General features: G+C 40.0%; 1 protein-coding gene across 6 annotated transcripts in view; it reads right to left on the bottom strand.

The window, feature by feature from the left end:
* LOC102194615 (rho-associated protein kinase 2-like) overlaps positions 1 to 27,212 on the bottom strand; it is a 37,005-nt gene that overhangs the window by 8,191 nt on the left and 1,602 nt on the right. For 5 of the 6 annotated variants that reach the window (XR_311682.1, XR_311683.1, XM_005731042.1 and 2 more), the window contains exons 2-29: positions 23,228 to 23,309; positions 22,617 to 22,717; positions 21,839 to 21,976; positions 19,983 to 20,243; positions 19,212 to 19,356; positions 18,816 to 18,954; positions 16,559 to 16,650; positions 14,378 to 14,537; positions 11,400 to 11,496; positions 11,226 to 11,305; positions 10,719 to 10,767; positions 10,488 to 10,623; positions 9,467 to 9,558; positions 9,003 to 9,249; positions 8,003 to 8,109; positions 7,734 to 7,893; positions 7,148 to 7,308; positions 5,597 to 5,781; positions 5,068 to 5,137; positions 4,793 to 4,896; positions 4,086 to 4,272; positions 3,572 to 3,665; positions 3,238 to 3,323; positions 2,800 to 2,988; positions 1,533 to 1,698; positions 1,132 to 1,359; positions 456 to 523; positions 268 to 356 (exon numbers count right to left, since the gene is read on the bottom strand). Coding sequence is in view for 4 of the 6 variants with exons in the window: in XM_005731042.1 (XP_005731099.1) it covers positions 268 to 356; positions 456 to 523; positions 1,132 to 1,359; positions 1,533 to 1,698; positions 2,800 to 2,988; positions 3,238 to 3,323; positions 3,572 to 3,665; positions 4,086 to 4,272; positions 4,793 to 4,896; positions 5,068 to 5,137; positions 5,597 to 5,781; positions 7,148 to 7,308; positions 7,734 to 7,893; positions 8,003 to 8,109; positions 9,003 to 9,249; positions 9,467 to 9,558; positions 10,488 to 10,623; positions 10,719 to 10,767; positions 11,226 to 11,305; positions 11,400 to 11,496; positions 14,378 to 14,537; positions 16,559 to 16,650; positions 18,816 to 18,954; positions 19,212 to 19,356; positions 19,983 to 20,243; positions 21,839 to 21,976; positions 22,617 to 22,717; positions 23,228 to 23,309 (3,713 nt within the window). In the remaining 2 variants the exon portion in view is untranslated. The remainder of the gene's footprint in view (positions 1 to 267; positions 357 to 455; positions 524 to 1,131; positions 1,360 to 1,532; positions 1,699 to 2,799; positions 2,989 to 3,237; positions 3,324 to 3,571; positions 3,666 to 4,085; positions 4,273 to 4,792; positions 4,897 to 5,067; positions 5,138 to 5,596; positions 5,782 to 7,147; positions 7,309 to 7,733; positions 7,894 to 8,002; positions 8,110 to 9,002; positions 9,250 to 9,466; positions 9,559 to 10,487; positions 10,624 to 10,718; positions 10,768 to 11,225; positions 11,306 to 11,399; positions 11,497 to 14,377; positions 14,538 to 16,558; positions 16,651 to 18,815; positions 18,955 to 19,211; positions 19,357 to 19,982; positions 20,244 to 21,838; positions 21,977 to 22,616; positions 22,718 to 23,227; positions 23,310 to 27,212) is intronic. The other variant, XM_013910345.1, reaches the window with a different exon arrangement.

Genomic DNA, 27,212 nt, shown 5'->3' with positions numbered 1-27,212 from the left:
TTTGGGATTCAGATATTTATTTTAGTATGATATTGCAAAGCACTATTGGCTAACAATGATTGGTGCTGCTCTCCCAAAGTGTGAGATTTGACAAAGGTTACAGTTATGATGATCTAGAACTCTAGACCTGGCTTGAAAAAGGTTTTACAGCCTTAAAACATCTATAATAATCGCGGGTTATTTTTAGAACGTTAATCCCGCGATAAACGAGGGACCACTGTATTTACTAATGTGTTCCATGTTTAAAAGGTGCTTTTAATGACTCACTCAAGGTCCAGGGTCATGAAAGGGTTAGCTTGCTCTCGATCCACCTCGCTGTTATAGAACAGGATCTTCTTACTGCTCACGACCACATACTGTAAAGGAAATGGAAAACAATAAACAATATAAAAATATATGGGGAAATTATTATTATTTTTTTTTTTAAATGCAAGAAATATTGGTGGATTCATTACTTTTTTGTCCCAACCAAATCGCTTGGTGTTCTTGGAAGGAAGTGAGATCCAGCCCTCCAGCCTGGAGTCTAATGAGTGGAGGAAAAACAGGAAGGTGTTAACATACAAAAACACAAAAACCTTTAATTGTGCGAGTCACTTAAAAGCAAATATTGACAGTCTCATGCTTTGGTGGCACTTTCTTTAAGAAGAAAGGAAATTCTTCCTCAGTAATACAAAAGGGCAAGGCACAGGATGTCCTATTCTCTGGTTTGAGACTATTACGCGAGAACTACAAGATTTCTAAGGAACTGCAATTCCAAAACATAACAAGTGCATAGTAGAGATATAAAAAGAAAGAAAGTAACTTAATTATTAGTAGAAATCCACACACAACTTCACTTTCCAAATCTTTTGTAGTGGAATAAATTTCAGCAAAGCCGTGCTGCATCAAGCTGTGTGTGTTTGCATTGCAAGGATTAGAGAGAAAGCCAAACTTTACAGGGATTAGCTACAGGTTCGCGGTGTCAGGCAAGGGTTTGGGGTTATTTTATTCCAAACTCACTCAAATTAGAGAAGAAAATGAACCCCCCCATCCATAATTTTATGGATAAATATTGTAAAAAGCTCTTTCAAAAAAATTGCTTTGCTTTAGTTTCAATCCACATCCTGGCTTTGAACTGCCATGCAGGGTCACCTCTAGGTTCAGGTTCGGGTTCAGGCTCAGAGGACGGTTCATAGGTAAGGGCCAGGGGAGTTTGGCCCCGCTCCTGACGCCCATCATGCTCTTCTTCGTCCTCAGAGTCAGAGCCAAAGAGAGCGTGAGCCGAGCGAAGGTTTGGCCGAGTGTCGATGCAGACGGATTTGTGTGTGCGCTGGTAGGTGAAGGACATTGATTCTGAGGTGTGAGAGTGAGTAATGCGCACTGCACCGGACCATGAAGAGAGAAGTTAAGGTGAAATAAAAGGGATGAAAAGGAAGAGGCATAATGAGGAAAAAGAAAGGACTGGAAGAAAGGTATAAAGAAGTGCTTTCTGGCCCTGAATATAAATGTTAAAGAAAATCTTTGCGATGATGACAGCAGGATGAAGGGTCTACCTGGGTATCCTTCTAAATCCAAGTCGTTGCCACTGCTGATGCTGGTGGAGTCCAGAGAGTGAATGCTGAGGGATGTGATCTGGGATCGCAGCTGCTCAATGTCGCTCTCTTTACTGTCCAGCGTCATCTGAAGATCTAGACGCATCTGGTTCTCTTCTGCCACCAGCTAAATAAACAAACAGCTTGTTAGCTGAACTCACTTTCTCACTTCTAATGCAGAATATTGGGGAAATAATTAGAAACACAGAAACGATGGATATTTTCTTCCAAGAATATAAAGTGCATATTTTTTCAGTTTGATCTACATGGAGAAATGTTTTCCCCTATACAATTTCATAGCATCTTAAATGAAGTAAAAAAAAAAAACCCAAAACATATCAAGCTGCAATTCCTTGAATGGCCACCTGAAGCTGACTTGAAAAGAGCCCATCTGCAGAATGAAAGTGCCCAACTTTCCAGCAGAAATAAAGATGATTAGAGATTAGTAGTTAAACTTCCACAGTTTTAAAATAAATACACTAATGGACACCAGTGCTACTCCTCAGCCTCCTAGTGGATGCACTTAAGAGATCAATTTGAAAGTCCTACATCACCTCGTTCTTGACTTACTGTATTCACAAAGTTGGGTGTCCATGCCGCCGCCGACAATACCCATCAACACTGATTGACAGTACTGCTCACAAAGTCACTAAATGGAGCTCTTGTCTGTGTTTGGGGCTGTCGGTAGCCTTGGAAGCATTTTAAATGCAATTAATCAGCCAAATATTTTGGTCTCCGTGTGTGTGGTTAACTGAACAAAAAAACAAAAACAAAACTGTCCGAGAAGTCTGTGATCCACCGAGTATTATTTGGGAATTTACCACTATGAATTGGCCATCCCTACCAACCGTCAAACACTTTTCATTCAAATATGGCCATTTCTGGCTTCAAAAAACCAAGATGCTGAGGGAAATAATAGAAAAATTGAGGCTTTTAAACAAAAGTAAACAAACCAATAGATAGTAATAAAGCTTCATCCATCTTCTATGCACTCTCAGCTCAGGTCCTGTAGAAAGCACTCCAAATCTCTAGCTGACACTAAATATTGAGAAATTCTAGCAAATCTTTTTCCCCCCCAGTATCTCTGTCTGTCCGTCTCCTTCTCTACAGTAAGAATTTTAATTGGTAATCAACATTCAGCCTCTCTCAGTATCTCACTGATTCTTTCTGGCAAATGTATCTGCTTGTACGCCGTGCGTTTATTTTCTGGGAGTGTGGGCGTACTGACCGCCTCCATTTCAGCCAGCTGGTTCTGGTATTTTACGATGGCGGTGCTGAATTTCTCCTTCTCTGCTTTCAGCTCCAGCTGCAGTTTCCTGTTCTCCTTCTCCTTCTTGTGCACCTCGGTGTCAGTGCCTTGGTGGCCTCCCCGCACCTTCTCCCTCCTGTTCATCACCTCAGCCAGTTTGTTCACAGCCTGAGAGAAAAAAAAATAAATCATGTAATATATACTTTTACAGAGATCTATTTATGATAAATACAAGCCTGGTAAATTCAACAGGAAAGCCTGCAGCAATATGTTATATGTTTCAGTAACTTTTACCCAGAGTTCAACACAACCTTGTAGCAGAAAATTACTCTTAACAACTGATGTGACACAAGAGTAGCATGCAAAAAATAAAGTGTAGCAGACTTTCCAGACCTGTGCAGGCACCCAGACACACACCTGAATTTTTAGCGTTCTTTCGTTGCACAGCTGCTTATCAAAGGACTCTTTGAAATAGTTCTCTTCATCTTTTGCTTTCTGGAGTTCTATAAAAATAGCAAATCAAAACTCATACATGTTTCTTAACACAATGTTTCAGAAATTTGGTTAACAATTTACAGGACAAATACTCTGTTTTTCGATAAACACAACAGTGGCTACTTTTCTGACAATTTTACATCTTTATCTGCGTAAATAATGCCAACTTTTAACACACATTCTATAACTTGGAGGAAATGACTTCTTAATAGAAATTAGTTTTATCGGTTGCTCATTACAGAAGAGTGACGCTCACTTTGTTGCATTTCTTTCAGCTGGTTGTTGAGTTCTTCCTTCTCACTGGCCAGGTTGGCTACATCCACCGTCAGCGTACGATTGGACTCTTCCAGCTGTGAAGGTGGATAGAGCAGAGGTGAGGCGATGTTATCAGTGGATACTCTGCATAGCAGTCAGGTGACAAGAATACTTTAACTCATTTCAAAACAAAATGTACTTTGAGTTTTCCAGAATGAATAAAAGGGAACAAAGCCAAGCCAAACATTAGTGACTCTTATTGTTCTTAATAGTTTATGTGGTTGCAAAAATGATGGTCTTGAGGGTAAATTGCTACTGACATAACTAAATATTTCCCAGGGCATTAAAGATACCTTGCAGAGTTTCTAGCTACAACCAGTGGTATACAGAAGTGTCAAGATTTTCTGAGAAGGTGATAAGTTACAAAAAAATGTAGCAACAGCAGGCAGGGACTTCATCCAAACAGCTAACAAACATTTTTTGGCTCGAACAAACAAAACTTGAGCCGATCTTACCGAGCTGATGGTGGCCTCCTTATCGCTGAGCTCCTGCTGGTGCCTCATCATCATGTCGCTGATCTCTAGCTCCTTCATGATCTTTTCTTTCTCCAGATTGGAGAACTGGTCCTCAACGACAGAACGAGCCAACTTCTCAGCGTCTGCTTTGGTCAAGCTTTCTTCCAGCCGGGTTGTCAGTGACTTCCTGCAGAGGGAAAGAGAGCATGAATTACCATTATCTTATTAATTACCAGAGCTGTATAAATCCTAGAAAGACAGGAAGATCCCTGCTGTTATTACCTAAAAATCAACAGCCTGTAGTGCTACCATGCACTGATATTTCTGGGACTTTTTTGTCTCTGCTGAATTTGAAAGCATTATATGTCCACAATAATGTTTGGCTCGAGTGCATCTGGGGCAGCTGCTAATCTGGTTCAGCTTCATTCAGTCTGTGAAAGGTCGTGTCCTTCTGTTTGGCTGAGATTAATTTGAACAAGGGAAATGACACTAATCTGAGAAGACTGCTATATTCTTCAAGTACAGATAAAATGAATTTTGTAGAGTTGAGATACACATATTTAACTGCCACTTTAAAAACTGCAAGTTTGAATGGTTCGTTTTTTGCTGCTTATGTCAATTTCCATACTAATCTGGTGATTAAGTGTTTACAGTGTTTTTATACTGAATGCAGAGTCGGCTTATCAAAGCACAACAGCCACAGTTACCTTTCTTCCTGGTATTCTGCCAGTTGCTGCTGCACCTCTTCGTACAGCTTATTCTTCTCATCACGCTCATCCGTCAGCTCACGGATCTGTGTCTTGTAAAGGGTCTTTGATAAAGAAATCATGTAGACCCAATCAGTTTTTAGATTACACTTACAGAGTAAACGTGTGAGGAGCTAGGGAAAGCCAATTCACTTAAATGTACAACTGAAGTGATTTGGCTGTCACTGCTGTTTGCAGATAGCATGCACAAAAAGGAAAAGAAAAGAAAGAGTTACTGTGAAACAGTGCTGTGCCTCCAGTTGGTCCTTCAGTTCCTTCAGCTGGCCATCAGCCTCCTGCTTTTCCCTGAAACAGGACCAGAAATCTGTCAGTCATTGCTGCAGGCCAACTGAACACCAGAGCCAAAGCAATGCCTTTAAATCAGAGGAAATGAATGAGACTTGCCAACAACATTAAAAAGTCACTAATACTCTTGCTATATTTGTATATGCATATTATGCTCATTAGATATCATGGGTGCAGTCCAATATTCATACTACCTACTTAGTTAGCCAGAAAAAGATTTAGTATGTTCGAGTACACTGTATTTTAAAAGTACCAAGTTGTGCAATTGCATGTGGTTGCATTCTGCATAAAGCGAGCCATCATGCTTTTCAGGGCATTTTGATGCACAATCCTCTGCAATGTAGACGTGTCAAAAGTAGTATGAAGACTGTATGTGCTATTAAATACTTCCTAAGGGCAGCTGCAGTATATACTGAAATTAAAATGAACAAGTATGCAGGATATGGACATGTGTCTGACCTCCGTAGTTCCTGGTTCTGTTTCTCCAGCATCTGCTTCATGTCTAACAGTTGGTTGAGTTCCTGTTTGAGCTGTTTCTCAGAGGACTGGAGCACAGACACCTGCTGGTTTTGCATCTTCAGTTCACTCTGGCTCATACTCCGCTTGTGCATCTCCTCCTCCAGACGTGAGGTCAGGTGCAACACCTGTAAAGACACAAGCAGGGATGCAAAGCTGTGGTTAATCCTACTAGTAGCTGGTTAGACACAGAGGGTATAGCTTCAGAACAAGTGAGCACCACTTTGTACAAAATGCTTGAAAATAAAATCAAATGCTCATTACAAGAGGCCGTTGGTCACCCACCTAGCTTTCCTCATTCATCACCACAGAATGTAGATATTAAGTCTGTGATAATGTTTTTTTTGTTCAGTCAAAGCCATGACCAGGTGCAGAATATGATTTTACCCCCAAATGAATTTTTCTTCAGTGAGTAAAATCACAATGTGAAATTTTCAACAGTCTAGAAAGTTTACGTCAAGCAGTGTGATGATTATATACATAGTACACATACTGTAACGATGATAATACCGACTGAATGCATTGCAAGGCACGATTTCTTTCCATGGCACACCTTCCTTGTTGTAGTCATGATCACTGCACACAATGGAACCAGATTTTCTCCTTCATTTGCTACTTTGTTGACTTTTATCTATTCTGTTCAGGTTTGCTTTGTTTTTCCACAGTTGCCATTGCTGAGTGGATTAGGTAAACACCCTAATTTACTTTAATTTTAACAAGTGTGCGAAAAAGTACTGTTGGATTTATGAAAAGTGGGAAAGAAAACTTCAGGTTTAGTAAAAGGTTTTGAGATGCTCGCTGTGACACAAGTTAGAAAAAATGTTTAAATCCTCAAATATTAAATGATAATGATAATAATAAGAAGAAATAAATAAATAGCATCTGGGTTAGTGCCAGGAAATAACAGTGCAAGTGATGATATCCAGAAATAATGGAAGTCGTTTACAATGACAAGATAAGATCATTTAAAATAAGATAAGCAATACCAGAGAGCTTTCCATTTAGTATTTTATTTTATTTTTTGAGGATTTTATGGCTTATGGACTTGGAAAACTGTAAATAATGACCCAAAAGTGGTGTGGTAGTAATAGAAACCAAACAATAATATTATTAATAACAATAAGGGTTACAATGATAAGTAGTAGTAGCAGCAGCAGTATTCATTTTAAAGACTTATGATTAAAACTCCTAGAACAGCCAGGCCATTTGTTTGTATGCATGATCAGAAATACATGTAAATTTGTTCATGCTACAAAAAAAACCTTCAGATCTAAAAATATTAAAACTGATTTGTGTATGAAAGGTTTGTGAGCTCGATTCATGAACAGATTTGTGCGTACACGCCGTTAGTAAATGAGAGCTGTTGTGAGGTTGTTGTTTTAGAGATTGCTAAAATGGGTAACATTGAAACTCTTAATATTTGATGTAGGATCATTTCTTCAAAACAATGTCTAAAGTTACTACTTTGTCGTTCATGTTTCATTTGGGACAAACCTCTTCAGAAAGTTTCTCCTTCTGTGCCTGAAATTCATCCAGCTTGTTCTCCGCCTGCTTGTAATCACAGTCCAGCATGGAGTAGTCCTTTTTTAGCTGCAGCAGCTTTCCCTCCACCTGCACCTTCAAGCTGCGCTCCTCCTGCAGGGTGCACTCCATCTCTGAACCGAAGGAAATCGCAAGGAAAGACATCAGCAGGACAATCTACACTGCACTCGACACTGGAGTATTGCCAGATCATTGCTGTCTTTCAGTAAACTTGCTTGTGGCATGAATTAAATGGACTAGCGTGAGAGGGACAATCAGCAACAAATCGAAACATCAGTCTGTTCCGAGTTTTCTGTCAACCTGCTGGGAATGAACTAGAATTATTTGTCAGTAATGTTTAACATCAATCGACCCTTCATTTGTTTCTTCAACAGCTTTTAAAAGCAGCAGAAGTCACCTTTTCCCTTTCATGACTGGCTTTTGCTTAAGGCAATCCCTTACTTTGGTTAGCTGAGTTAAATATGGTGTAAACCATCACTTTTACATTTGAGAGTACTCTCCAATCAACATTCCCTCTTCCTCCCTCCCACTTCCTCACCTTTTAAGGCCTCGGACTTTGCCTCTTCTATGGATTGGTCGGTCTTCTTTTTATCAGCAAGCTTGGCTTTGGTGGCCTTGTGCTCTACCTCCTCCTGCTCCAGACTCTGCTGCAGGGACTTCAGCTTGAACGTAAGGTCGATCTCTTGGTTGCTCTTTTTCTAAAGGGTCAAAAATGGATATTGGAGTCGTAGTGTCTTATTTAATGAACAAAAGGAGGAATACTTCTCCCTTCAATTTGGAAATTTGTAATGAGTAATCAAAAACAACCTTCTCAAGCTCACTGAGCTTCTCCTGTAGCTCCTTTTTTTCAGTCTGGACCTTGGAAAGAGATGACTTCACTTCTTTCACCTCTTCTTCCAGCCCTGAGATGCGTCCTGTAATGGAGCAATGGGAATTGTTTAAAAGAATGAATAACATTTATTACATGTATTCTTTTTATTTGTCAAGATGCTACCATAATGAGGCTCTATACGATGTGACAGTGTTGAGCCAAACGTGTCGTAAATTAAAAACTGTGCCTGAACTGTTCAGCTTCAGACATTACATAATATCCCAGCCCACATACATCTTTAAATATGCAGAAAACATTGCACTCAGTGTTTCTTTTCCCTGACTCCACCCACACAGAGATTCTGACATGGGGTGGGGGGGATCATCAGGCATCACAACAAACAGGTAACACTGTGGTCTACGTACATCCCCTCTGACCTCAGCCAGTGGCCTCTCTGCCAGGAGTGAGCATGCTTAAGTTTCCACAAAAGGTTCTGGCTTGGGTTTTCCTTTGGCTTTTACGGCCACTTGCTTCACTCTCAGGCTTTTGAGCAGATGTTTCCACCTATGATCAGACATTTCCCAGTGCCCGATCCAGAAAAGTGATTCACATCTAATGTTGAGCCTTCAACTCCAACTTGCATAACATCTTTTTTTCCTGCTGTTTACTGCAGCCACTTTTAGGGAGTATAAAGATCACACTGATTACCTGTGGTTAGGGTGAGTAAATCAGTATTTCACTGCAGAGGTATTCATTCGATGACCTTTAACTATCTGACAAAACAAATCAAAGCTTGATGATGAGGTAACTGCTGAAAAAAAGATTAACTATAGCTTAACATAATTTTACTTCTGAACATTGCTAATGAAGGCTGTAGTTTACCTACAACTGGCTACCAACAAGAGAGTCCAAACAGAACTCACATAACCTTTAAATCTGTTTACGACTATGTTAATACCTCTTGCTGTCAGAGTGTAATAGAGAGCCACGTCTCACCCTGTAGGTCATTAATAGTTTCTGTCCCCATGTTGCGGCCTCTCCTCTCCTCCTCCAGTTCGGCCTGCAGCCCCCTCAGCTGCTTCTCCAGCTCCATCTTGCTGTTTTCAAGCTGGCTGCACTTTTCCTGCATCTCCCCGAGGCTAACCTCCAGACTCTGGGCTTGTTTCTGCACCTCCGCCTGACTCTTCTTTAACCGCGCTACAGCCTCTTGCTCAGCCTGAAGCACAGCATTGACGTCCTCAAGCTACAGATATTAAGGGAAGGAAAATAAATAACGAGAAGATGAAATTGTTTTTTTGCTGAAGGCCTTCAGAATTAGGGATTACCAATTTGGTATGTTTTTATTAACATGAATAAAAACACATATTAAACACAGAAAAAAAAAAGGTGCAGTGATACGGAAAATTGAAAATAAGAGAAAGACAACACCATGTTAGGTGACTTTAAAAAGCTTCCCTCACTTGTTTTTGCAGCTGGATGTTCTTCTCATTTGAGATGTGTGAATTCTGGTTCTTCTTCCTCAGATCCTCTAGCTGGTCCCTCAGGTTGTTCACTGATGAGTAAAAACAAAGTCATTTTTAGTTAGTGTAGTATAAAAAATGTCATCCATCCATATGATATTATAATACTGTCAATCCACAACTATGAATATTTCTGAGCCTGACATATAAATACACAATTTGACTTGCCTGAGTCAAATATAAAATCAAATGACAACCAAAATTATGGAAAGATATTTCACAAGTTATACATCTGATGTTTAGATTTGGTGCTGTGCAATAATCTTGAGCAACTCCTTAGATTTTAGTAGGAAAATGGGTGCAACATGTACAGTTTGTACACTTCTAACAAGCTTGAAAGTCAGTGCTCGGCGTGACGATTTTTATTCTTCAAAGCAGCCTGAACTCCCTTAGACAAACTTTCTTATAGTTTAAGTAGTCTTCAGGAATATTTCTCAAGACTTATGAAGGATGTTAGAAATTCTTCTGTGGATGTTGGCTGCCTTTCGTTGCTGTGATGCATCACGTTTTTGGTTAAAAGCTCTTTGCTTTGCACTTTGTTTGTGCAGAAATATTATTTTATTCATTTTATATTTGGAATTTTTCATAGATTTAACTAAAGAAACGAAAAACATATGCGTTTTGGATTTTGTGGCTGCTCGTAACAAAGTGGCAACTTAAGATTGTGAATCATCAGGCTTAAAGAACCAGTGTTACGTAGCTTAAACGAAAAAACAAAGCAAAATGAACAAATGGTCGGGTACAAGGACTGGACTGAAGACGAGCAAAAAAAAAAGGACCAAAAAAAGAAGGAGGAACGGCCAAAAAAAAACAAACTTCAAAACTTCTGTAGTACTGCTCAAAATCACTTTAAATAAAATAAGAAGTCCTCCTTTGAAGCTCCTTTTAAGCAAAATGTAAAGAAATGAAGGACAGCTGAAGACTTTTGCACAGCACTCTACATTTGTTCATAGGTGCTCACACTCGTTCTCCAGGCTGCGTTTCCTGTCAGTTTCGATCTCCACCTTGCGCAGATTCTCAGCACTCTGGTGCTGCAGCAGAGCTCTCTCTCTCTCCAGCTGCCTCAGTGAGGCTTCGACTTTCTGCCTGCTGTTCATCTGATGAGAGAGGAATTCGCACACAGTACGAGTGGAAACAAACTCTGACCTTCTTTATCCCATCAGGTACATGGTTGAAATGCACCCGCTCTTACCTCCTTGTCTAATTCTTTGGCGAGTTTGTCTAAACGGTTGGTAGCATTTCTGGGTGGTGGAAAAAAAGATTAAAATTTTTCACAATTAGTTAAAAATTGTCTTTTCAAAAATGTATTTATACATTGAAATTCTTCTTGCTTTTTTTTTTTTCTCTGCCGCTTTTGGATTTCCTTTAACGTCTCCTAATATTGGGATTTCTAAAAGCAGCTTTGAGGATGGGATGTCACTTCCTGTTTTACAAAACACTTCTATATATCTGGAAGGAAGTGACACACCATATAAAAAAAACTCTTCAGGGAAACCAGTTATCCTTTGGTGATGTCTAATTTAAAAACCTTTTAACCAAGACATTTAATAAGTTGACTGAACACTGATTAACATATAGCTAATTTTTGCTATATAACTTTGCACTGTCCACTTTTTGCTGTAACAAAACAAATTGCCAACGTGTGGGACTAATAAAGGTTATCTTATCTTATCAAACAGGATCGTATGTTTTATCTTACCTGCACTTTTGCTCCAGCTCATCTTTGGCCTGCATCTCATTGTCGAGCTTCTCTTCCAGTTGGGAAACCTTTTTCTGCAGCTGCTCAAATTGACAGATGAGTGAATACAAAAATAGCATTATTTGATTTTCATTTTCACCTCTCCCCCCCCAAACAAACAAAACAGAAAACTACCTCTTTCTTATTGTCTGAACAATTCTCCTTGTCCTCTGAGATTTCCTCACAGTCCTCTGAATCTTTTGCAGAACTGCTTTTACTTCCCTTTAGCAGCCTGAGAACGAGAGATGGACGGTCAATAACCATGAATGCTTGTAACTGAGTCAACGTCAGGTGGATTTCCAACTCTGACAGCATCACACACCATTATCAGGTCCACATTTCTACAAGCATGAGATACATTTTGTCCCAACCAGATCCATTAAAAGACATTTTTTGTCCAGTGTTACGTGACATTAGAGAGCTTAGAAAGCACTTACAGTGATACCTATAAGCCTAATCCTGAAACCATACACAGTGGAAAAAGCAATAAAGTGTTGAGATCTTTTTGGTGTCTTGGCAGAAATCTTCCAACCCACGCACTTTTTGCCAACTGTTAACCATCTCGGTGGGCTTGTAGTGGTGGGAATTATTGAGTGACTCGGCCACAGGGGCTGAATAACAACTTAACTATGTAAAGCCTTTTTATGACACCAGTTTTTGCAGAGTGAATTTTTAAAATAAAAATACCTGTGCTTAACAACACAGACAAATTAAGGGTGATTTTAGAAAAGGTACACACTAATACGCAATTAGACTGAAGGTACGAGTATGCACTCACATACAACGCATTCACCTTTTACATGAGAAAAAAAAAATCAAGATCGGAAGGAGACACATGCTAGAGTACTCTTAGTGTCGGCCGTGAGGTTGGATAATTGGTTTTGTCAGAAAGGGCATCCAGCATAAAATCTTTGCTAAATTAAACAAGCAGATTCATCCGCTGTTGTAACCTTTCTGGAAATATGTAAGAATTATAATTAGCCTGATCATTTTATACTGCTTACAAATAGCTTTCAATTAAGTCTACAGCATTACTGCTCAAACCTTTTCAGCTCCCCTCGGTTAAATGTAGCCAGAGATGGGCAGTAATGTGCTATCCAATTCCTTTTTTCAAGTAAAGGGATTGTTATTGCAAAAAAGTAATTCGATTACTGCTACTTTCCCGTAAGCACGCTGCGTTACTGCGTTACTAAACGGTGATTTTGTTTGTGAGAGTGTCTCATGACGTATGAACGTGCGACGTCTGTGGCAGCAACAGACGTGTGTAGATCAACAATGGATAATATGGAGTGCGGGAGAGAGTACGAAAGCTTGGAAGTACTGACATTACTTTGAGTTTTAATCTGTACAAAGTGACAAAAACATTAGAGTACGCTGTACACTCTGCGTGGGAAGAAAACTTTTTTCCACAGAGAAAAATTTAACTTTAAATCTGAGCAGGCACCTAGCAAGCCGCCACGGGAATGTGAAATTCACAGGGAAACCCCCGGATCCCCCCACTGACATGACCGCTGCGACACCGGACAAACCTCCACCGGCCCCACTCCTGCTAAACAGGTGACAATAGATTAAATCTTTGACTTTATTTGTCTTTTGCCGTGTTTTACTATTTGAAAGAGCGAGTGTGAACACATATGCAGGAATATGTAGAAAATAGGTTTAAATGTTCAACAAATTTCTTCAGATTTAATTTTTTCTTGATGCAATGTGCATAAAGTTAAAAGATTTAAACTAATAAAACAATTTTTAATAAGGGACTTTTTCATTTGATTCAATTTATATGATGGATTATGCAGAAAAAATAAAATTGGGCTGAAAGGTCTACTGCTTTATAATGTTTTCAGGTTGTGTATCATGCTAAGTAATAAAGTAACTAATTACTTTTAAAAACACGTAATCAGTAAAGTAATAGGATTACTTTCTTGGAAAAGTAATCAGCAATTAATAACTACTATTTTCAAGTAACTTGGCCAACACTGATTGTAACACATGAGCCATTTAATTGAGCTGTTTTACTGCAGAAGCAGCTCCTGTGGTATTTGGGAATAGCTGCACTGTTGTGTAGCCAGATGGAAGCGACGTTGGTCAGGAAAATGACTGGTGATAAGGGGCACCGGCTGGTTAACCACAGAACAAATTTCATGGCTCAGTCTCCCACGCACATGACTGGCTCAGCTGTTGTTAACGCTACGAAAAATGATCACTAATGATGTTGCAAAGAGAGAGAATGATATCTTATTCTGGTGGAGAACGCGTTCAGCATACCTGCTGTCTGGGTTTATTTTGAAAATGTGCATGTGAGCATAGATGACTCATGTACAGAAGACCAAATGTACCTATGGGTACAGAAAAGGTAACCTGAAGCTCATCTAACTGACTAGGTCCAGAAGCGTGGATGAGCAGCTGTGATAAAGACAGGTTTGTTTCTTTATCTTTTGAAGTTGAGTTATTTTGTGAAGTTTCTATTTTGTTTTTGATTCTTTGCTTATTGAGACTTGACTTTGTGTGATTATGGCAGATCTTTAAAGGGTATAAATTAATCTATTGAAACGGATTGTGAGCACAGCGTTTCATGTATGACGATTAGAAAACTGTGGGCGTTTTTGATCTTCACAACCAACTTGCCTTAGCCATTTATAAAGTGAATTTTATCCAGATAATATGTCTTGAACAATAAACGCTTCTGTTTTTAACACAATAGCTTTGTTTGGGTGATTGCTGCCTTAACGGCGGTTGAACCTGCAAGTGTTGTTTCATTCTATTTTTTGCTGAACAAAAACAGGGTTTACAAAGCAGGATTCATCACAGGCGACAAGGGCAGTTAAAGAGGCTGTCAGAACAAGGCAGCAGTGTGGAGTTTTAACAGGCCTGCAGTGTCTGACTGGTGAGGCATGGGCGTGAAGCTGTCTTTTTCTCTCATATTTTAAGCACAGTGTTGTTCTAAAAGCCCGTTGCAAAATATCTACACATGTTGAGCTTTGTAGCACAAAAATCTCAATTTATAAAAAAGAAAAGAAAGGAAAACTAAAAGGAACGCAAACATGAACATATCAAATACTTAAGAACAAAAGCAGAGTTAAAGTAAAATAAAAATATGAGATTCAAACACTTACTGATCCTCCTTGAAGTAGGTGAAACCAATAAATGGTAGCTGGTTGCCAACAAAGGCTTTGGGTGGAGGAAAGGTCTCAACATCTCCTTTCTCAACCTCTATGTCATCGAAGTTACTGGTGTCTATGTCACCTTTCAGCTCTGGCACAACTGGGGCCACAGCTGGAAGACAGGAAGAGAGGGAAAGAGTCATGAAGCGAAAAAGGGGAACGAAGGAGGTGCAAACCAGGAGGGTTAAAGCAAAGAGAAAACTGCTGTTTTACATAAAATCAGACTGAAAACAATCCTGTGCTTGGGGATTTAAAATTAAAATACATCAAAGACATTTGAGTACAAATTTTTTTTCAGCAATTTGAATAAATGCATGTCCATTTTGGCTTTGGTTACTTTAGGAGTCTGCAGGTTGGCGTGAGCCTGACACCACTCCTTTTCCCGTACAGTGCTTGCTTTGTGCCCCATACACAGCGCCTTTCACAAGCCATGCCAAGAGAGAAGGTTCCTTTTACGCTCTCTTTTCACAAGACTGACTCTAAAAGTCTGCAGACAAAAATGTGTTAAAGGGCCAATCAGATAAAACTAAGCAAGCCCTCGAGCCTAAAAATAGATCCTAATTAGAAAAAGGAAAAAGAGCAGCGATTTTGGATGAAGTTCTTCAGACCAGCGCAGTTCTGGCTCTGAGTAAAGAGCTTATTACTGCGGGTCAAGACAGCCCCCAGTGTGACAAATGTGACTCAAAGATGGTGCAGAAAACACAGAGAGAAATCAAGCGCAGGGATGAAACAAATGAGGGGGAAATAAAAAGAAGAGATAGAAAAAAAAAAAGCCAAAATGTGGTGAGACAGAAAGAGACTCAGGGCGCTCAATGGAGGCCCTTGTGGCATAACTTCCCAGAATGCTCTCTGATAGCGGGTGACTAATGACAGGCAGCCACGGCCACAGAGAGAGTGAGAGAGCGGGAGCAACCCTCCAAACTGGGACGCCCCTCTCATTAGACCGGTCCACACAGGCCGCACAGCCTGCCCCACCCGCCGCTAAGGGGGGTGCTGCCTCCAGTCGCATTCATCCATCCATTCATTCATTCATCCTGCCAAGCATCCATCCAACGACCCGTGGTGCTGGTTTCGTTGCCTTCAATCCTGTGCTTAATAAACATGAAGACAACTCAAATGATAAAGCGCTGAAATCAGGGCCCAGACGCTGCGGGAAGTAATATCACCCTTAGACACAAAAGGCCGAGAGGGATGTGCAGCTCAGCGGGACTTCACAATGGAAGCAAGGTCGTGTTTGGAGTGGTTGCATGAGCGTGCACATGCAAACATGAAGAGAGGCGAGCAGCAGAGCAATGGTTTCGTGTTCCAGATTGCCAGGCTGTGATCAGAAGTTCTGCCTTAATCGGAGCCAGGTGAGGCTGAGACAGGGCGAGGCAACGAAAAAGAGTCTGAATGTACTTATGTACAGACACAGAGGTCCAGCTCATACTTCTAATATATCCCTTTCTTATTTTTTTCTCCTTCTTGTTTCTTTTGTCCTTCCTGATACAAACAGTCTAAACCTAAATTTAAAAAAAAGAAAAGAAAAAATATACTAAAGTACAAACATTGGTACTGATTTAACAATTATAGTATTAAATAGCTAAGATTTTTTCTCTTTATTCTTTTCCTAATACACCTGTGAGTAAATCATTCTGTTATATTATCTATCTATCTATCTATCTATCTATCTATCTATCTATCTATCTATCACCTTAAGCTACAACATAGTGTTCCTTTTATCCAGTCACACGTGGTGCAGGACTTCAATATGTTCAGTACACTCACCAATTTATGATTTTAGACTGGTACCCATACGTAGCTGATTATTCTGCATAATGTTCTCTCCTGCTCTGCAAAGCACCCTGTCATATACTGTCAGATATGAATGGCGAGCATATGGAGAGCATGTGTACCATACAAGTAGGCTTAATGACTCAGGAGCTGGAAATAAAATTCGAACTCAGACTGAAGCAAAACAGAACTGCAGAGGAATGGGCTGGAGATGATAAGAGAAGCAAAACAATGGGAACGGCAACAAACCGTGAAAAAGAAAAACATTTGCACATTACCAGAAATGGAAATGTATGATGCTCCTGCATTGTGGCATAATATAGAGAGAAGTTTTAAAGACAAGTATATGGATACACTTACTGTCACGGATGTTGTCAAAGGTCCACTGGTTGTTCTTAAAGAAGGGGTGACATTTTATCTCGTCCACTCCGGTGCGGCCCAGACGAACCTTCCTGCACACAGCGACAGGAACAAGCAGTCAGACGGTGAGCAGGTTTGCCTAAGTGTGACACAGTGCAACGCAGTACAGCACACCCCTTTCCCTCCTCTCCACCCACCATCACAAACATGTCATCCCAAACACATGGAACTTAGCGGCGTGACCACTCTGCACTGACCACACTGACCAGCATGGAGAGCCACCAGACCGCTGTTGGACAATGGATACGCCTGAAAACCTCTTCAGTCCAAGTTCCAAGCAGTAAAGACAGGAGGACTGGATACCAGGCAGGAACATCAACAATTCTGACTCAAGAACTCCTAGATCTTCCCTCCTTCTCTTCTCTCTCTCTCACTGAATCTATACACACACTCATTTTCCCTCTTGCCTCATCCCCTCGCCTCCCTCCTCCACCTCTGGGTACAGGGTTGGAGGGGTGGGGCAGTTTGGGCTTGCCACGTGTGGGACATTCCAGATCCAGCCAAGGGGAAGAGAGGGCAGAGGTGGGGAGGAAAAAAAAAAAAAAGGAGCGACTTTAAAACCTCTGCATGAAAAAGTGACATGCAGCCAAATCAGGGTTACAAGCCATGTCTCGATGCCCAGAAAACTGCAAAGGAGAAAGTTACAGACGAAAAGGGAGAACCAAGAAATGGAAAGTGGCACAGAGAAAAGGTGGAGGAAGACATTTACAAATGAAGCGATGAAAAACACATGGTGAGAAAAGAGAGATGAAAAATTCCAAAACGAGCAGGGTGGTTGTGCTTACTCATGTGATTCAGCATAATGAGGAGACAGTGATGGAGCATGTAGGTTAAGTGGTGAATGCAGTCAGTAGTCAGTGTTCAAGATGTGTGTGTGTCAGTCGTACACACATGCGAGATTCTGTCTGTGGTGAGAGAGCAGTGAGTGAGAAGGTAAATAAACTGAGTGAGGAAAAATGAAAGGCTGCTCTGTACTGAAGCAGAAAGGGCCTGTGTTCGAGCCCTGTCGTGGGCAGAGTTACTAATGTAAACAGGAAGTGGTTTCTTCAAGGGGAGGGGACACTATTCAGAAACATGACCCATATGCCGGGTACTCCGGCTTCCTCCCACTGTCCAAAGACATGCAGCTTGTGGGGATAGGTTAATTGGAAAATCCAAATTGCCATTAGGTGTGAATGTGAGTGTGAATGGTTGTCTGTCCCTGTGTGTTAGCCCTGCGACAGACTGGCGACCTGTCCAGGGTGTACCCCGCCTCTCGCCCTATGACAGCTGGGATAGGCTCCAGCGCCCCCTGCGACCCTGAAAAGGATAAGCGGAAGCGAATGGATGGATGGATGGATGGATGGACCCATATGCCCATTCATCCAACTTTTACCTTTACAACTAATTTGTAAGGTATCTTAATCAGTCTTCAAGCAACTTAAAGAAGTCCAGACGCTTTTCTTTCCAAGCTCCTTAGACATGCCTCTCAGTTACTTTGTGAGTCATGGGCAGACATCCCTGTGGTTAACAATATATGTCCGGCAGGAAATCTAAAGTGCAGGATCAATCCAAGGAAACAAAGAACAATACCGCGATGATGTGTATTTGCAGGCAAATATACGCTTATGTTTTTTATCACTTAGTGCTTTCCTTTGTCTTCCGCTCACCCCACAGGCAGCCACGGCAAACAGCGGCTTCTCCCTGAACTTGGGTCTGTGAGGATTCTTTCTGACAAATTGTGTTCTTCCTTCCTACTGTCGTCGAGTGCTTCCTCATAGGGGATTGTCCGATTGTTGGGGTTATTTCTCTAAACACTGTGTGCTAATCAGACTGCTTGGTGGTCGTTGCATTACATTCAGAATCGCCTGTGCTTTTGCTAGTGTTGCTGACATATGGTTCACCTCATTGCTTAAAGGCTTTTTATTACAGTGTTGTATTTATCTCTAATGTAAATTCATAAACCTTGTTAACAAGGTTATATGTACTATGCACTGTTTGATCAGTTCTATGCTTTACTAACATTTCAGCCTGCTAATTAATGACAGGATTTATTTTAAAGGACAGATATCCAAAAAAGCCCCAAATTATCCAGCATTATTTGTATATAAAAGCTTGAAATAGTCCTTAATATAGTATTTTCCCTTTTTACTACCAAATTCTTGTTACATTACAAAAACAAGGGCTTACAGTATAATCTATGGTTTCATATACAAACCTGTCAGTAAGGAAGGCACAGATGAGATCTTTGGCATTTTGAGACATCTCTACATCATCTGGGAATACGAGCGAGTTCTGGTGGTTCATAATCTTTCCGTACGTTCCGATAAGGGACTCGGCATAGAAAGGAGTTTCACCTAGAAGAAGAATGAGAGGTCAAATTCTCAAAACACAGATCCGAGAGCTTGAGCAAAAACTTACATTTTTATAATTACTAACATAAAGGAAGTTACATAATATCCAAACAGCAAGAAAACATAACGTAATGTTGAGTTGACCTCTCATTATCTGGTTACAGTCAGAACAGCCTGGGCTGAATTATACATGTAATGGGAATTAAATCATGTTTGCTTTCTTAATAAAAGCTTAACTGAATGAACAGTACATAACTTACCAACTAGCAATTCAAAGAGAAATACTCCTACAGACCACCAGTCACACTCCCGGCCATAGTAGTCATCACCCCCCTGAGACTGGAGAACCTCGGGGGAGATGTAGTCTGGTGTGCCTACAGCTGTGTCACATTTCACCATACCTGTCTGCAGAAAGATGAATTTACAACATAACACACAGGAAAGCAATAATAAAAGATTGGAAAGGACTTTGGACAGAAAGCAGAAAAAAAGTTTAAAAAAAAAAGCAAAAGCAAAATCATAGTGTGGATCAATGAGCTTGTGAAACTAGCTTAAAATTGTTTTACTATATTTTCTTTCAAAATCTTTAGATGTTGGGACAACAACTATGCAAAAAATTCTTTAAAAATTTTTTACCATGTGGACCACAAACGAAATGTGTTTTAAGACCATTTCAAGTTTCTTTACCAGACTGAGACTAGGGAAGGAATTGCATGACATGCTCTGTCTACTGGCAGATATTCAGAGAGCTCAAATGAGTGAAATGAGCTATTTTGAAATTGCTGTGGTGAAAACAAAAGGATGAAAAACACTTCCTGTCCCACAGCAGCAGAGGCGGGACTGCCGCCTCACTCGAGACTAGTTGTTTAGCACATAACTTCTGTGGCCTTTCAAAACAACATGATGTAAGAGCTTCACTTCACCATCTGAACACCTGGTGGTGCACTGAAGCTCTGAATAATCAAAATGGCATTTTCCTCTTCTTTCAACTAACTCAGAAGGTTTGTGACACAACTAGAAACTCGACATACCGAGTCCATCTTCATGCATGTGCCAAAGTCAGCCAGTTTGAGGTGTCCGTGTTGGTCCAGCAGCATGTTGTCAGGCTTAATGTCGCGGTGGATGAAGCCCATCGAGTGGATGGCGTCTAGCCCCAGCACTACTTCTGCCGTGTAGAAGCGAGCCCATTTCTCAGGGATGTCGTAGTTCATGGTGAGTGTGACCAGGTCTCCTCCGGGCATGAATTCCATCACCATATAAAGGTGCCGATCATCTTGGAAAGCACAGCATAGCTACGAAACAGTAACGAGTAATTACAATATCATTGATTACTTTTTTATCTCAAACTTAATGCTGATATGGTGCCAGGTTATTACTGAGGTGTATAAACAGAAGGTACTGCTTTGCGATGTAAACATAAATATCATCTGTGCTGTCTTAATATATTATTTGATTACTCATGATGAATGTTTTATCTCCGGGTCTTTAAGGCAGCATTAAATTGGATCTCATTTAACAAGCACGCTGTTTGCTTTTACCTCATCCGATATAACAAGACTCTTACTATATATTGGTTCTATTGGTCTATTCCACAAATCATTCGTTTCATTTTCTTATCATAAAAATATTCTTGCATCCCTACCCAACTGTTTTACTGTTCATTTATTTTAATATAATCTCCATATGCCATCTCTAAACACTCGGACCATCTGATTACACCGCTTGTTTTGACAAAGTGCTTGCCATCTGTACCTACTATCAGTACCTAGTGCATGCAATAACAATAATTCCAAATAAATTATTAAATGTTTTAGAGCTTGGTGGTGCGCGAATGTAATTATTTGATTACCATCTACAGAAACAACCAGTAACAACCTAGTTTATATTTGACACACACAAAAAATATATATCAATATCAACCTATAACAATGTTCTACAGAAAGTTTCAGCTTTATGATTCTATGATACCAGTTTTAAAATGCATAAATATAGCACGCTGTAAATGTGTGAACTTCCTTTATTGCAGCATCACTGAGTAGAGACACAAAACAGTATGACCGGTTTTCCCACATGCTGCGTAGGGGTGTTACCAGTCAGCACTGTATTGACTACGTCACATGGAGGAGCTCATTATCCTGACATCAAGCCAGGGATCGGTTGAGAATAAGCCAAAAACGTGCTATGGGCCTGTAACGGACCATTTTAAATGGCTTTATGTTTATTATTGTAGTGTATTTACCATACAGAATGCTTCAATAAATGCCGGCATTTATGAATGGCACAGTGAACTGTGTTCACAGTCAGTGATTTCTGAAGGTGTTCCTGCGTCCATGTACTTATTTCCATGACCGAATGAGGCCAGTTTTTAATGCGATGTAGCTTTCTCTCTCGTGCACAGAGATTTCTTCAGATACGCTATAAATATAAATCCTGATAACATATTTAAAGTATTCACAATTTTTTCATTGAGAAACGTTATCCTAAAATTGTTGCACAGTTGGTAGATGCAGTATGTTTTTGTAGATTGGTGAACTTTTGTCCATCTTTCAGAGAAACTCTGTTCTTTTTATCATGTTATTGAGCCGTTGTTAATTAAACTAATTAGCTGCACACTGTTTCTTTTCAGCATCACTTAATTTCCCAGCCTTTTGCTGCCCTCTCACAACTTTTTTTGAGATGTGTTACTGCCATTCAAAATGGGCTACTGTTTTTCATGAAACGCTAAAACATTTCAGTTTAAACATTTGGTGTGTTTTCTGTCTTCTACTGTGAACAAAATATATCTATGAAAACCTCTGTGGCTGAAAGGAGTTAAAACTTCTGTTCTATATGTTCTCCAGTGCTACATCTTATGAATATTTGTAGAAAAAAAACACAAAAAACACACCTGGACGACCCAGGGGCTGTTGGAGAAGGCCATGATGTGTCTCTCCTCCCAGAAGAAGGCCGAATCTGACCTTTTGATCATCTCAAACTTGCTGAGCTGCTTCATGGCATAAACCTTCTTAGAGGCCTTGTGACGGACCTGCAGGGGAGGATGTGACAAAAAAGGAGAGATGTGAGAATGTAAATAGTGATATGTCAACAAGGACAATATGGACAAGATTGTAAGAAGGTCACAGTGACTAAGATAACGCAGGAGATGAAGAGAAACAGACACAGAGATGGGAAGCCATAATTGTAGGACACACCCATAGAAAGACATGTTTACACAAGATTTCAAACACAAACATACCATGTCCCCCATCCACACCCCCACACCAGACATCTCTCACACACTGAGCCTGTCCAGGCTTGTTTCCACCCAAGAGACTCAGCAGATACCAGATTCTACCAGCATAAGATGCAGATATATGGGAAACTGAAAGTTAGGGAGAGTAAGAAATGTACTGATTGGCTTAAACTTGGAGTCAGGCACGTTGGCAATTTAAAATAAAATCAAAAACAAAAAATCAAGTTATATAAAAAAAAAAAATCACACATTTGGTATTTTTAAAGACTGTTGCTCCCTCTAGTGGTTCAAATATTTCTGGTAGCTGCTGGATTTAGGAACAACTGGAGAAATTCTACCTTTATATCACACTGCTTTGCTCTTCCACAGAACGCAGTTTAAAATTAAATAGCGCAAGTCAACAGACAACCTCTTATTGATCCCTTGAACTCACCAGCTGCACTTGTCCATAAGCTCCTTTTCCGATCAGCTTGACTTTCTCAAAGTCATCAAGCTTCATCTGAAGTTCTCGCAGCTCACTCACTAAGTCTTTATCTGCAGATGAGACACATACACGAGATTAGACAAAGATAAAGCTGATTTTATCTAACACTTTCCCAGTCTAATGAAATCTACTGCAGTAGTTTTGGAGAAAACATGTTATACATGTTGAACAAATTAACATAAAAGTAGATTTTTAAGAAATGAAATGTCACATTTAGCTATAGTCACTACATTCTGCCAGATTTTCTAGGTTGAATGTGACTGCACCACCTTAAATAAAAAAATTATTTGGTGGGGGGGGGACAAGGCTATGCAACACGACCACATATCAATTACTAAGGTTTTGGCAGGAAAAATCTGTTAATCTCCCCAAAAATGTTAATTTGAATAGCAACACCAGGGAAATCTTTCATATACCTCTCTTTTTACCTTCTTAAAGAAACAGTGCACATGTTATATCCCAAATCTGATGCTGGACAACAGGGAAAGTCTTGCACAATCTAAAAAGTCATGGTTTTCATCACTAAGACACACAAATGCAAAACACACACGAGAACTTACATCTGTTCAGAAAGGACTCTATGTTTTTGTTTTTCCGTAAGGGGGGGTAATTCAAGTCATTGACCAGTGCATTCATGGAATCCTGAAGGACAAAAGAGAGAAGAAGTTTTTATTAGAAACGAAAATTAACATTTAGAAATAGTGGTTAATTAACAACAACAAAAAAAAAATCAATGTCAGTGTACAGTGGAAACACCAGTATCATTCAAAAATGGGAATATTCCTTAAGTTGAGCTGAATATTCACGGAAAATTAATGAAATTTAAATAATTTCTTTATCATTATATTGTCAAGACAATTCATGAAAGTCGGGAAGCTCCGACATTGTGCTGGCTAATAAAAGCAAACATCTTTAATGAAATAAAGATGGCGGTAAGAACACTCCAAAATGTAAACAAGTGGGGAAACAAAATCAGACCGCTAAACCAAAACAAACACAAAAGAACAATGGAGGCTGGACATGGAGACAAAACATGTCGTGCAACAACAAATAAAATTAGACGCGTGTTCATGTTTCGGTCGCTTCCATAAACACACAGACCCGCCATCAGGCCCACCGACACCAGCTCCAGTAAAGCACAGTGGAGCTGTGGCACTGTCAGAGTTAAAGCTGGAGCCTCAGCAGTGTCAGTGCTTAAATCGGGGGTGTTGTGTTTCAAGTTGAACCAAAATGTGCCTGTGATCCACATGCATCAGGATGGCAGGGCAGAGCTGGGTGGGGGTAGGGTGTGGGTGTGTGCGTGGGGCGGTGAGGCGGGGTAGGTCAGAGTGTGCTATGATCTCTGTTCCCTAAAAAACAGGGGTCGTGTTGAGTCATCCAGCATGTCAGCGAGTGTAGGGGCTGTATCTGGTTGTCTGTTTGTTCTAGGACATATGAGTGAGTGGAAAGGGGCATGTGGAACAATTCTGCACCTTTAAATAGCAGCAGCGAGGAGCGATCTCCCCCACCACACATGGGTGGAAATAGACCTAAAGGCTCAGAAGCTATTGTGGGACGAACAGCTTATGGACCTGGATTCAGGCTGAGAGCTCGAGGATAGGTGATCATTTTACAAAAGATCAACTGGTGTAACGGTCGTCATTATCGCAGCACTATGGGAACTTTGTTTTAAAGAGTTTCAGTGATGGTAATATGCAAATACAGTGTAATGTTAGCAGTTTCAAACAGGGTGCGCCTGTAGTTTGTTGCAATGTGTGACTAAAATCATGAAGGACTTGTTCAGGTTTTTGCAGCTTGGTATCCGAGTTCTGTTTTCTAAAATAAATTTAAAGTGAGTTCCTGCATCTTTTGCCACTGCTTTTGTTTCTGATACAAAAGGCATACAATAAAAAGATTCACGAAGGGATTTATATAGCTGTGATCAGGGTATACAAGTTAAAACAAGATTAAAGTGGGAACCAAGGTCCATCACACCTTGATGCATTAAGCATACAGCTTCAGGTTAAAAATAAATAAATAAATAAATCCCGATTACATATCAATACGTTCATACGGAAACATGAAAATGGAAACATGAACACATGCTGGTTGTATTCCATTTAAGGAGAACTGTAATTGTGCAAGGCAGTGGATCCCCAAGCTAAAGCAGCTAAGCATAACAACATATTTTAACATCTTATTTTCAACTGTGTTTTTCCTAAAGAAAACAATGGACGCCAAAGACTGGTGTAACCCATTTAGGTATCAGACCAAATTCGTTTGGATATAAAAAGCCATCACGTCATTGTGTTATCCTGTTAGACATCAATTTAGACATTTGATCACTGAGTGTTTTTGTTATCCTACACTGTTTAATTCTAGAAAATCACTCTGTGTGATGTAAAGTGACGTAAAGGGGTTAAGATTTAAATGCTTCCCCTCTTATTTTAGTCTCAGACCAGTAAAAGGCGAAAATGATTAGACCCAGCATGTTTGTCTTTCACTGGAATCTCGACAAATCTGAACATGATTCTCTAGTTTAGTCTTCATGGCTTGTTCTCGCCTCCTGAGAGAGCACCTTCCACCCACTTCAGTGTGAGCTGATACTGTCAACATAGTCAAGCGTCAACAATGGCTTAATCAAGTTGCTCAGGATGCATCAAAATGTACTCGGCCCATCCAGATCCAGCCTCCACCAGACACAAAACAGACATGCCTTCAACTGTTCTACTGATCCCAGATTTAAGGGTTTTTTGTTCTTATATACAGGGTGTCTGATCCATACACGTTTTTAAATCTTTACTAGGGAGCTGTCACGTAGGTCTGATTCCATCACTACAAACACTATCAGTCATTTCATGGTTAAGAGAGTAAACAAAAAAAAGCACATTTACTGGAATATTCAGTGAATATGTTATAAAAATAAGTATGTGATATGTAAATATGCCGATGAGAAACTAAAAATTGTGTTTATGGCTTCCACAATTGTGCCATAAATGGACCAATGATGCATTATATGGGCAAAAGTGTAGGGCCACGCCTCTTCACATTTGAATTCAGGTGTTTCCGTCCCATTACCACAGGTGTATAAAATCGAGCACCTAGCCATGCAGGCTACCTTTACAAACATTTGTGAAAGAATGGATCGTTTTAAACAGCCCAGTGAATTTGAGCATGGTACTGTAATGGGATGCCATTGTCCTACTAGATCTGTTTGTGTTTAGCTGTAAGTGGTATTATCGCAAAGCGGAAGTATGGTATCGAGGACCACAGCAACTCGGCGAGGAAGTAAACAGAGTTGAACAGGGCGGTCGAGCGCATAAAGCAAAACTACATAAAGGTCAATAACTGCAGGGTTTAGAAACTCCTCTGGTTTGAACGTCTGGCAGGAACTTTGTGGCACTCGTTTCAATAGACGTTTCCAAAACATACAAGACAATCCTGTTTATGCTTTGTATATTTAGTAGCTGATTTGCAATTATTATTTTTTGCAGTCCCCGATGGGCTCTTTAAAGGGGACCAAACTTTTAGCTTTGAACAGCACTACAATTCACTCTGCATGATTCATGGTTAAAAATAACCCTTATTCACTCTATACTGAACCTTGTTATAGCCCATCAGTTCATCCTGTCTAAATCGACCTGTTTAGCTCCTTTTCCTTCGAGATGACTTTTTTCTGATTGGCTGCAGCCTCACAAACAGAAGGCTTTAGCAGCACATGGGAAGGGTTCATGCACTACCAGCCAGAGGGAGCATAATGTATCTGAGATGACCATACTAGGGATATCAGCCCTCTCTGACAGGAACCAATAGATCTAATAAATGGAAATAAACAATCTAGAACGGAGTGTGTAGAGCAGTCTGAAACATTGCTTATATTTAATATGACCATCCACTATTGATATATTGACAGAAAAAAAACAAAAACAGTAACGAGTTTTAAGTTTTATTGTTTGTGATACTTCTGTGATAAATATGGTGCCCAGGTGTAGCTGACTGGACTAATTATACATGATTTATTTATCCATTTGTACTCGTTTGTCAAAAATATTCTCATGTCTTAAATCCTTATCCTTGCACAATTAATTGCTCAGTTAATTGACACAGAATGCCATGACACTGCGCAACAGCTAACATTAATTTACCGACTGAAGTGCATCGTTCTCGATTATAATGATCTGCGACTCAACCACATTATTTTGTTCAGTTACTGTGAACTCATTAGGATTTCAAAGCATTCCATAGACCTCAAACATTCAAACCTTTTCTCTGGGGTTTAGGTTTTCCTTTACTGGCCATCAATAACCCAGCAAAAGCATTAACACAAAAATAAAAGACAACAGGTTATTCTATTAGAAGTCTAAATTTGTATTGTACTAAAGAAAAGAAAAGAAAAACAACGTATATATACGAAAAATAACAGTGGACAAACAGGAAATGGTGACATGAGGGCACAGCAGGTTAATTCCAGGAAGTGACTTCAGCTTCCTGTGGTAGCTCCCTGCATTTTAAGCAGCATGATGGCCATGGAGCACAGTGATAAAAATCAAACATGACTACTAGTGA

This window comes from Pundamilia nyererei, unplaced genomic scaffold, assembly GCF_000239375.1.
Source record: "Pundamilia nyererei isolate P.nyererei 1_Seehausen unplaced genomic scaffold, PunNye1.0 scaffold00041, whole genome shotgun sequence".
NCBI classification, from domain to species: Eukaryota; Metazoa; Chordata; class Actinopteri; order Cichliformes; family Cichlidae; genus Pundamilia; species Pundamilia nyererei.
Note: the sequence above shows the minus strand (reverse complement) of the source record. Positions and strands in the feature narration are given on the sequence as shown.